Source organism: Chinchilla lanigera, unplaced genomic scaffold (assembly GCF_000276665.1).
Source record: "Chinchilla lanigera isolate Chin_1 unplaced genomic scaffold, ChiLan1.0 scaffold00027, whole genome shotgun sequence".
Lineage (NCBI taxonomy): Eukaryota > Metazoa > Chordata > Mammalia > Rodentia > Chinchillidae > Chinchilla > Chinchilla lanigera.
This window is the reverse complement of record NW_004955428.1, coordinates 19,756,410-19,768,879: the sequence shown is the minus strand read 5'-3', so window position 1 is coordinate 19,768,879 and position 12,470 is coordinate 19,756,410. Positions and strand designations below refer to the sequence as shown.

Sequence of the window (12,470 nt, the reverse complement as noted above, 5' to 3'; positions counted from 1 at the left end):
ATTGGAAATTCCTTTGAAAGGCCTTACTCTCAGGGCAACTGCGAAAACCAGTGTTACTTCTGAAGTGGTTTTGCTCTACAAAATGGAAAAATACTGTACAGTAAGTATCAGCCTGCTGTGGTCTGAATGCCTGTGAACCGCTAAACACACATAGTACAACGTAAGCCCCGTGGAATAATATTGAGAAGGGAGGCCTCTCAGAGGTATTTGCTCTCATGAATGGTATTGGTGCCTCACGAAGAGGTGCAAGGAAGTACGTTTGCCTTCCTGTCATAGGAAGACAAGGGCAGAAGGTGCCCTCTGTGGGGAACAGACCCTCAGCAGACACCAAATCTGCTGGTGGCTTGACATTGGACTTCCCAGGTTCTAGAGTGGTAAGCAATAAATTTCCATTTTTCATAAATTATCCAGTCCAACCCAAGTGTTCTAAGGCACAACCTATTACAAAATGTGAATATCTATGAGACATCATTCACATTTCCCTCACACTTCATCATACATGAAACACAACAGGCACAAGCTCTGACCCCAACTGTTTCTTTTCCAGCAGCTCACAAGCGTGTGATATCTATCTCCTAGATTGCAGGACAAGTTTAAATAAGGCTGACCGATGGCCATCACAAGTCACTGGTCATCAAAATAAGACAAACTAGAAATCCGGCAGGCTTCTGTGATCAGAACAGAAAGAGTATCCCAGAAGTTCAGGGTTCCCAAAAGACCTCAAACAAGAGTGAGGCCCAGGGCTCAGTCCTCCAGGATCCAGCAGGGTTCTCCTATACGTTTTTGGTTTTTCTCCGGTACCAGGAACCGAACTCACGGCCTTGCGCATGACAGGCAGGCGCTTTTGCCGCTGAGCTAAATCCCCAGCCCCCTCCTATACGTTTTATCTCTTCACTCATCCTTTCCCATGTGCAGACAAGAAATTAAACTCTCCAGCTTTGGGAAAGTGACCTACTCAGTGTTTTCAGACTAATCAGCTCATTGGTGTACACAGAGCTCCATCCCCTCCTTCTCTGACAATGCTCCATTACAATGCAAATATAATTCAAACTGTATTTCTTCTACAGCTTTTATGTTCTCAGAACACCAGTTAAAGTTTTTTTTGTTTTATTTTGTTTTGTTTTTTGTTTTTTTTTCTGGTACCGAGAATCAAACTCAAGACCTTGTGCCTGCCAGACAGGCGCTGTGCCGCTGAGCTAAATCCCCAGCCCCCAGTTAAAGTTGTAATACCTTTTCTGCCAGCTGCTGATTGTCCTTTAGAAGTTTCATCTTCCCCTTCTTTGATCACAGTCCTAATCTGCTGCTCCTCTTCATCAGCTTCCATGTCACTGTCCAAGTAGCCAATCAGAAGCTCTGTATCTGTTTCTATATCTTCAACTGCCAAGTAGAAAATGTTTTCGCCTTCCTGAAACAAACAAACAGAGGAATCAGCAAGTCGTTAGTTTCTGGTGGTCCCTAAGAAATCATTTTAAGATGTATTAACTGAGTGTCATGTGCTTATGGTCAGTTGCTATTACAATTTTTTACGTTCTACCTGATCTAGATACTGAAAATGGAAAGTGAAACTGTTCAGTCATTTGGAAATAAGACACAAAGATATCTATCATTTAAAATGAATTTATATATGCAAATGAAGTAAGAATATAAAAATGTTATATAAAAATGTTATATAAAAATGTTAAAGGGAATTCTGCAACAGTAATAGCTTTTCACAAGAAATGCCTTGCAAGCCCATAAATATGCTGTCAGGCAGTGTTGTCGTTCACACACCTAGGCAGACAGCAATGAGCCTTCCATGATTTCATTATGACAGACATTAAGTGCAAGACTGAAATAGAAAAATAAATCCTTCAAATTCCAACACAAAGCAGAGGAACTGCGAACAAAACCCTTTTTTAATTTGTTTTTTTACTAGCATATGTTTGTGATACATTTCTGTTGAACTACATTCACCTAGAGGAACTGGTATAAGCAGGTATCACATCTTAATCATTTTACCCCCCTGCCCCCTCTCCCCTCCTCTCTCCCTCTGTCCTCAGATCCCTTTCCCCATCTCCACAGAATCTACCTCCTTGTTTCCTACAATTTGTTTTTATTTTGCTCTTTTACATTATTTATATTTGGGATCTCTCATATTAGGGTAACTGCAATATTTAACCTCTGTGCCTTCCATATTAGACAAAGCATACAACATTTAACCTAAGTATGATTTATTTTACTTCATATTATGGTCTCAAGGTGTATCTGCTTTCCTATAAATGACTCAAATTTATGCTTCTTTATGGCAGAACACTCCACTGTATATAAATACACCATATTTAAGTTTTCCATTCATTTATTGATAGGCATATAAGCCATTCACATATTTAGCTATTGTGAGTTGTGCTATTATAAACCTGAGTATTCATGGGTCACTACACTGTCATGACTTTGACTCTTGAAGAAGATGCCCAGATGCATAATTGAGCCAAGTGGAATTTCTATTTTTAGTTAATTTTTGAGGAATCTCTATAATGATTTCTATGGAGGTTGTACTACTTTACATTCCCACCAAAATATCAAAGGGGTCCTTTTTCCTAACAGTTACAGTATTTGTTGTTTTTTGAGTCCTTAATGATGGCCATTCTTATTGAAGTAAAGTATTCTCAGTGTTTTTTCAATTTACATTTCTCTAATGACTAGTGATTTTGAACATTTTTATATACTTATTCTTCTTCTGAAGTTTCTATTTTAATTGACCATTTTTGATGGGGACTTTTATATTGGGGGGATCTTAATTTTTCTGAGTTCTTTATATATTCTAGATAGTAATCTTGTCTGAGGAGTGCTGGCAAAACTTTTTTCACCTTCTGCAGATTGCCTCTTCACTCTGTTGGCTGTTTCCTTTGCTATGGAGAAGATTTTTAATTTAAAGTAATGCTATTTGTTGATTCTTGGTATTGTGCAAATAACTTCTTTTCCTCAAAGAATTTCAAGAAAGCTAGAGTAGAAATAGCAGAAAGATTATACCTCTAGGAGGTTCAACATACTGACTGAACCATCACATATGCCTCACGCTTTTGTCCTCCCTAAACCCCACTGAAATTATAGAATATAAGGTCCACTATCAACACAGCAATCTTCTTCAAAAATTCTAGAAGACAGAAATCAGACATGATGGAAATGATAGAAAATGACAGGAAACCTCACCGGTAACAGCCACAGAAGAAGAATACTGCATAAATGAAATCCCAGAGAAACTTTATACTTGGAATCAACTGGTACAAAATGCCTCTCTGGGACTGAAGCCAAGGCAATCACCACGGAAGCCAGAAAACGGGCTGCATAGCTGGCTGTCCCCAGAAGAAAGGACCCAGACTCTCCCTCCTTTACAAAGTTGAGCAATTGTTCTGGGACAGTTCCTAAAGTGGTTACTAAGGATAAACAGAAGCAAAGCAGAGTCTGAATTTATTGAACCTTCATGGTGGGCAAAGGGAGAAAAGGACAAAGAAAATAAGCTCCACTCAAGAGTGAAAATCAGTAAAGCACAAGTCAGAGAACCAGTGCCTTCTTTCCTTTGGCAATATGTTAAGCACTTATGTTAAGAAGGAGGAGAAGCACAAAAGGAAAGAGGTAGGGAGAGAGAGGGGAAGGGAACAAGAAGGAAGAGGAGTGTGCAATGAATGCACAGAGTGTGCACAGATGTACACAAGCAGAACCCTATGAACATTGCAAAGATGTACATCAAACTGTTTAGTCATTCTGAAGAAGAGAGGGAGGATATTCACATAGAGGTTGCTTTAACTTGTAGTTTTACATGTAGAGGTTACTTTCTAATTTCAATAAAATATACATATTAGGAAATTTCATGAAAGAGTGAGAAATGATTTTCATATTCATGCAATATTGTGTAAGTTCAAGGCACCAAAGATAATCTACCCACTAGATATAGTTAAGTGAAAGATGCTCCTGCAATATTTACAACAGTCTTGGAAGTTTTCAAATTTTAAACCTCTGGAGTTACTGCTAATTAAAAAACAGTAAATTAAGTTCTATACAATTGTTACTCTGAGTGCAATAAAAATAAACAAGAAACAAAGACGTTCAGCAAACAATTAATACATACATACATACAATCTCTTTAAATTAAATCAGAAGTGGCATTTCCCAGAGTTTGGAAGCCACTTGCTTGGAAGGTTGCTGGAAGCAACTATGTACTTACCATAAATCTTACTGTTTATCTGATCAATATCCAAGAAAGTTAATTGAAACTTCTTTCTAGCACATTAGTCACTAACTGTGTGGTGGCTTTCATAGCACTCAGACAAGATAATTTTTAATTATAAAACACAATAACATTATATTAAACTATAATCATAAGACATAATATATTTATAGACGGCCTCTATAATAAAGGAAAACTTCAATACACCAGCTAAAACTTTAATGAATAGAATGGTAATGTAACAGGCTGCAAAGAATCAGCCACATTTTCTATTTTCCATAATTGTGATATGAAGAGAAATATAATTATATGTATCATAACTTGTTTGCTGGGCAAGTCTTTCTACACAAATCAGTGTGAAATTAACACAATGTTTAAAGAGAATGCCACTGAAAAGGTGGGCTACACAAGCTTGAAAGTTTGGCAGGCCTCTTCTCCAAAATTACAGGGCAATGTAAGCCATCATTCGATGTGATTTTTTATCACAGTGGCTACTTCTGCATTGTAGCGATGGTGAGGACCAAATGAATGCAAGATGCCTTCTAGTCCTAATTCCTTCTGATTTTACCACTCCACAAAAACATTTACTCCTGGATAACTCAGAGATACATCTACTTTTCAAGTTCTCTATCTCCCTTCAACATCCGGCATTATTTATAAAGCCCAACTTTCTCTGACAGTTTCTCACTGTCCTGTCTCAAGTACCATGCCTCACTAGGATAGATTTCATAAACTCATGTGTTGGGGGTTCCATTGTACTATTTCAAAACAGCAAAAGCAGATCTATCTTGTTTCACCAGGAAATACTGATCCCCACTGTGTGCCATAAATATCACTCTGGAGGAGGCCATGGATGCTTTGGTATTTCAGCTCCATCTATCTATGACTTTACTGGTTTCTGTTTCCTTGTTGGAAAGGCTTCTGTCTGCATGTGTGTGATGTAAGGAATAATGACTGTAAAGCTGGCAGAGGCACAATTTAGTGTATTGCAAAGGTAGTAAGCTGAAAATCCATGCTATCCAGCTAAACTGCCTAACAAGTGATCTAAGCAAAAAGAAATCATCTGCAAAACAATTCTTTGTCTTAGAAATTAACAATTTATACTAGTGAAAAAAAAATTCCAGACTGCCACTTAGTAATCAGTAACAGCAAAAGACAAGTGATAAAGGTAAAGAAAAGAAAGTAGGATAAAAGAGTAAAAATTTCATATTTAATATCCACTCATTTACTCTCATTTTCCCAAAACCTGGAGTCAGCCTCAAGATGCGTATCAATATCATTTCTATAGAGTTCGATATACATAGCTGACAAGCATCAAGAAGAAATAATCTCTATAGCAAAATTCAAAGGACATCTGCAGAAATAGTTTAACAATCAAACAAAGGATGGCTAACGCTAGTAGATCAAGTATTCCAATTCATTCACTCTGCTCCCACCTTGCCATCGGACTCAGTGCTGCTTGGATATATGTTTGACCAGGTGACCTGCCCTGACTCAAGATGAACAGAAACAAAGTTAAACCACATTCAAGCAAAGGCTTTGACCACTACTTTCTTTCCCCTCTGCCAGAAAATACATGTGTTAGGTAAGGGCTGTTCCTTCAGATACTGTGCACCCGAATGGTGGACAGAATTGCAGCCTCTGGTAGCTCTACACTTGCATGAGAAAGAAACAAAACTTCATTGTGATAAACTAGTTGTCTTCCTGCAAAAGTAACTGACACAATAATTTAAGCAAAGTAATACTTTAAAAAATTCTTTTATTTGAGAAAAGGAAGTATCTTGAAATCAAGAAAAAAATAACGATACTCAGAGAAACAACAGATGCATTTAAACAAAGAACAAAAGAAAACACCAATTTCATGTTGAGATTGCATTTATCAGGTCCTATAAGAAAAATGAAGTTTCAAACAAACGTAAATAAAATTGTCTCTTTGTGAATGACATATCGAAATCAGCCGCAGAGCAAGGAAAATAGTTTAATTAGATTCTGAAGAATAAACTACTGTATTAAACCAAAAAAATCAGCTCTATAAACAAAATATCAATCTCAACTTACTAGCATACATACATATCTTTTTCAGAGGTGTTCAGAGCATTTTGGAAGGCCTCACAATCTGAAATCATGGAGAAAAGAATGAACAGAGAATAGGAAAAAAGGATTACCGCATAGAAAAAGAAGTAATGTGTTCCTGGGAAATAGTGCCTCTGGACAGAAAAAAAGGTAATCATTTATACTTCCTTTTATTAATTTAAAAATAAGGGGCTGGGGATTTAGCTCAGCGGCAAAAGCGCCTGCCTGGCAAGCGCAAGGTCGTGAGTTTGGTTCCCGGTACCGGAGAAAAACCAAAAAATAAAAAAAAATAAAAAAAAATAAATAAATAAAAATAAGTAATCAGGGGCTGGGGATTTAGCTCAGCGGCAAAGCGCCTGCCTGGCAAGTGCAAGGTTGTGAGTTCGGTTCCCGGTACCGGAGAAAAACAAAAAAAAAAAAAAAAAAAAAGTAATCAATATTTACAGACCAAGAAATTTTAGAATAAAACAGTGCAGCAGGAAATAGTTTCTATACACTCGTGTATAGAAGTGTATAGCATTTTATACACTTGTGATCAGAGAGCAGACTGTGGTCCACTGCGCACACATGCTTCTTTTGACGTCAGAAGCTCTTTGACCAGCCTCCCTTTACTGGCCTCTAGATCTGACTGACACTTTGCCCAACCTACAGTTGGCTGAATGGTGGCCAAGGCAAAGTGTTCTCCAGCAGGAAGCTGCCCTCTGCTTTGCCACCTTCTGCTCCACCCCATGACTGGCATGCCTGCCTCCCACACTTAGGTATGCATGTCCCCACACTTGTTTGTAACACTGGGACAACCTGCCACAATTACATGATTCAACTAAATTTCAAATAAACCAAAGACATCAGAGTTTAAAAAATTTCAACTGTTTCTAGGAATTCTCAGCACAGGTGTCTTTGCAAGGGTCTATTCATAATACTTGAAAAATAGTGAACCTGAACACTAAACCAAATAGTTATGAAAAAATACAGTAGCAAACTCTATGCTCAGAACCAAGAAGGCATCACTCACAGATTATCCAGCTGGTAAATAAATGCATATTTGTAAAATTTTAGTTGAAATTAATTGCTTGAAATATCAATTCTATGATCACCTACTAGAGCAACTTTTTCTATTAACCAACCAAGAACTGATTTATCACATCAGAAAAGTGTTTCAACTGTGTAAGCAAATCTAAGCGACAGGTCTTTGCATCAACATCTCCTAACCATCTATATGCTGTTTCTACTGGACTATTTATTCAGTTTATCTATACTTAGCTGTATCTTCAACTGGGTTGTACCCTCCACCAAAGAAGAGATTATAGGGAAAAAATATATTATATAAAAATTAGCTAAACAGAGGTCTCTCCATTCCCTGCCTCCTCCCTTCCACACAGATCGTTAGCCCCTTCAGAGCAAGCACTGCTCATCTTTGTGTAACCTCTGTATCTGACACAACACATTCCTTGCTGATGGTGCTAGCAAAATATCTGCTGAAATGAGCTAAGTATGAGAAAAAGACTGTGCCATTTCCTTTTGAATTAATAAGGCACTAAACACAAGAATGTCTTTCAGGGAAGTAGAATGAGCTACAAAAAGGATTACAGACTCACCTCCCTAATCCTAACAAACTCTTACAAATTCAAAACTTTGCCAACAGTTAGGGGTGTTTCAGCATAGGAAAGAATGAAAAAGAGTGGCCAAGAGGGTAGGTGGTATCAGAGAAGCCAAAGGAAAACAGTGTTTCAAAATGGAGATGTAGTTGTCAATGGCACCTGTATTAGTCAGCTCTCAGTCACTGGGACAAAATGCCTGACACTCATATTGTAGTTTATGATCTCAGAAGTTTCAGTCCATGGTTAGCTGGCTCGAAGTCAGAGACATCCTGGTTGAAGGTCATGGTGGAGGAAAGTTGCCCAACTCACAGCAGCTGGGAAGCAGAACAAACTGGAAAAAGCCATAAAGGATGGGGCCAAGGACTAGACACCGTCCTTTTCTAGACTTTCCAACTAGCCCCACCTCCTAGTAGCCACTCAGCTATGAAATCATCAGTGAGCTGGCCCGTTTGGTGAGGTTAGTGCCCTTGCAATAGACTCACTTCTTCAGGGGGTTTCTCTATCCAGTCAAGTTGACAATCAAGATTAACCACATAAGTATGCGCCTAACATTGCTAAGGAGCCTACCAAAAGGAGGTATAAAAAGTGCTGAGTGGCTTCACGAGAAGAGTACTGCATCATGTACAAGAACCACCAGAAGTCCAGAGGGACACAGAAGCCAGGGGAGTGTGGGAAGTGTGGTTCAGAGATGAGAATATGGAGGCGCTGCATATGGACAACTAAAGGAAAAAGAATAAATACCAGTGGAGAGAAGAGACAATGCACAGTGTGAGCGGTCATCAGGAGGGGGAAGACAGGCGGAAGTTTTGTTCTGAAGGAAGACAGACGGGAGAAAGGAAAGAGAGTGAGTGCAATTGTACGGAGCTGTGAATGTTGAGGAATGCTTGGTGCGATCCCCAGCACCACAGAAAAAAGTTTTTAAAGCACATATTCATCACTGCTCTCAAGGGTTCAGGTATTCCTTAGTCTTCCATATGAAAACTGACTGCTGTGTTCATTAGCTCCCTCTATCTGAGACAATCTCAATATCTGAATCACACATCGGACTGCTGAGGGTGAAAGGCTTTGCTCCACCACTTCCAAGCTCTGTACATTTGGAGTCAGTTTTTTTATCTGCAAGGTAAGAATCCTACTACTAGTTCCAGGGACTCTGTTAGAATTATATAAGACAATATATGTAAAGTGCAAGCATAATATCTATTATATAGTAAACATTCTTGTTAACTGTGTTTATTACAATTGCTCTGAGGTTATTCTACCCACCCAGCTATTAAATTTGCCACTCTCTAATACCACTTCTACCATGCTACCACCAACAAGCCCAGGAATTGCTGTGTCTGATTTTCCATTCAGCACCAAATCCAAAGGAACTGGCCACAAAAACTACTTCCCCATTATAAAGCTGAGGAGAATCAAAATCTTAAGAAGCACTCATTATTTCTGAAATCCAAAGAAATAACAAAAAGTAGAGATATTAACACATACTATCCTAGAAGCAGAAGATATTACACATGGTGAAAAGTGTGTGCTCCTATAGGTAAAATGATGTTTTAAGTCTGTTCAGGGCCTCCATAAACAACTGGTAGTATGGCCTTCTAGAGCTTTCTGAACCAATCTAGTATTGGGGATTTTACTACTAAAGGCAGAGAAATATATTCGATCTGTGAGGCACCTGCTGATGCAAAAGTTCAATAATGTTACAAGTTTTTATAATGGGCCAAAGTGAAAAGTATCAAATTTCACTTTGTATGCATGGACAAAGAGTTGTGTGTCTGTGTGTATGCATGTGTGTTCTGTTTTGTTTTTATTTACTGACTGACTTTCTAGAAGTAAAACATTATGATGGGGTTTCCCTATAGGTTTTAGATAATGTTAACATAGTTAAAAATGACAAGATTCAGTCTATAGCAAGTTGAAAAATATTCCAAAGGATAATTATGTGTCACCTTTACAGACAACATGATATTGGCCCTACCATGAATTGAAACAAAACATACTACATATGAAAGTTTAACATAAACTTATGTATGTTTGATAATATACTCTTTAAATTTGATATGGAGAGAAACAAGCTACATGAAATCACATTACATTCTAAAGCTTAGAAACGGCCATGGAATTGACTCACTTCAGGAAATCTCAGAAGCCTCATTGGCCTTACATAGTATTGCTTGGAGAAGAGTAGGTGTAGAGCAAAAACAACCGTGCCACTTTCTGTTCCTGTCTCCTGTCTGCAAAACTAATACAACAGACAAATGTGTAAACCATCATAAAATGGCCACAACCATTCTCAAAGGACTTAATTAACTGCAGGAAAGGAAAGAAGGAAACACTGCTGTTTTCATCTCTATGCACTGAGGTGAATCATTAAATACTAACTTAAGAAATCATAGACACATTAGTCAGACGAATTTTCATTTAATTAAGTATACTAATAAAACAATATGCATAGCTTTGACATAAATCAACCATAATAATGATCGATTTAATTATTTTCTAGATATCTGCTAAAGTCTACAAAGCTCCAAGTGAAAGGAAGCCACATGTACATCTTCAAATTCCTCTTTCATTCAGATTCTATACCTTCCTGATGCAATAAAGCAGCACATACCAACCTAAAAATCAGTGAGAACTGTCTTTCTTTTCTTTCACCTGCCTTTCTTAAATCATGAAATTTCTACAGATGAAATAGACTAGGTTCTAAGATAACACTTCCCCTCCAAATGTAATGTTCTTAGCAGAATACAGTGGACCTCTGTTATGCAAACTACATTACTTGAGTGATATATAAATTATAAGAGAAAATATATACCTTCTCGTGAATACTTTATTAATTTAGCAATGAAATGTACAACTTCATATCTTCTCTTGCTTTTCTCACTAGTAGCTAACCCCTTCTATGAGAAGCTCTTTATGCACTGGGTAATGTCCAGTTTTCTTTGAAAGGAAGCTTTACTCAAAATCTCAGCTTCCACTGATAAAGAACTGAGTGGCCACTTCTAATATTTTGTGTTATATCCACTAAATTTACTTCAATTTGCAATCTGATGACTATTTTAATGACAACTATTAAAAATAATCCAAAGTCACCATTAACCATATCTCCAGTTTTGAAAAACGAAATCATTTCTTCTTTCATGTGCACCAACTCAGAAAATCTTGTCCCACAAGAAGTGATAAACATGCTTAATTCAGGGGCATAGGGATTTTAGTTTCACTTGAAAGGAATATAAAATATATTTGAAAATGTATTTTTTTCACTTGAAAAAATATAAACATTTCAGTTTCACTTGAAAAATATAACACATATCATTGTTTAATTTCCTCTTCTGAGAAAGGGCTATTCATGTTGTTTGCTTTGCTGTATCTATAGCAAATGGTTGGCTTCCTGTACTTTCTAGGAACTAAAAAGTTTAAAACCTTATTAGTTTTAATTTATGCTTCTAAAACATTATGAGTTGTAAAAATAATTCTACTGTATTTAATGCAGTGTTGATTAGTTCTCAAATACTAACCTTTTGTTATATTTACTAATTAGGATCTGAGAGCTCTCTACCACGTCACAGCAAGTACCTCCTTTCCCATTAACCAGCACTGTTTTATTACTCTCATGTCCCAGTGCTCTGAGTTAGTCCAGACTGAACGCCTTGGCTGTTAATCAGCCGAGTATCTGAATCAAAGGCTCTGCTTGTGTGTGGTGTTATTTGCAAAAGGGCTTTTGACATTAACAGTGAGGTGCTACTGGCTGCACTGCAGTCTGGTGAAGCGATAAAAATACTTGCACTGGAGACTCCAATGTGCACACACATGCACGTGTGCACACACACACACACTCAGCACTCAGAGTAAAACTCTGACGTGCTGCCAGACCAAATACTCACATGCACATAAACTGCAGGCCAGAGTTCAAGTGGAAGCATTTGCTTTCCGTTACTTTAAAGGAAACAGACATAAACTGCTGCCAAATTGACAAGGCACATTCAACTAGGTGTGCCAAGTCAGAAGGGAAGCAAGTCAGGGACTGAAAAGAGGCCAACCGCCTGCGAGGCACAAGGCCCTGGGAAACACAGGCTGACATCAACACTGCTCTTGGGAAACTCCATCTAGTGACTGAAACAAACATGTAAATAGGAAATACAGTCATCAGAAACCATAGATATACTGGTCAATTCATGTTCCTATTCCAGAGATCTTAAGAATAAATTAAATATTTGTAAATGTTTTAAATTTGCAAAGGTGTAAACATTAAAGAGAATGCAATGTTAAATCAGTAATATTAAATTAACTATTGAACAGGATATGTGCCAGTTTCCTCCTCAAAAAGAATAATTTCCAAATTTGATTTTACTTCGTACTTTCCCTATCACCCATCTTATTACCAAAAGCTCCAAATAAATTAGCAAACAAAGACACTTGAGCTCACTAAACTCATTTTGGCTGTTATCACAGAGGCAGGAATTCCTGGGCTACAAAAATATGGAAAGCATATGAGCTTTCTAAGGCCATGATTTCTCTGGCAGTACCCACTAACAGCCGGCACTTCCAGTGGGATGTCTGCAGAGCAGGCAAATTACATACTTCCTATTGGAAAGAAC

The 12,470-nt window shown here is 37.7% G+C and overlaps 1 protein-coding gene across 1 annotated transcript in view; it reads right to left on the bottom strand.

Annotated features, from left to right (window-relative positions):
• Prdm5 (PR domain containing 5) overlaps positions 1 to 12,470 on the bottom strand; it is a 196,996-nt gene that overhangs the window by 112,837 nt on the left and 71,689 nt on the right. The window contains exon 5 of the mRNA XM_013515254.1: positions 1,231 to 1,405. Coding sequence (XP_013370708.1) covers positions 1,231 to 1,405 — 175 coding nt within the window. The remainder of the gene's footprint in view (positions 1 to 1,230; positions 1,406 to 12,470) is intronic.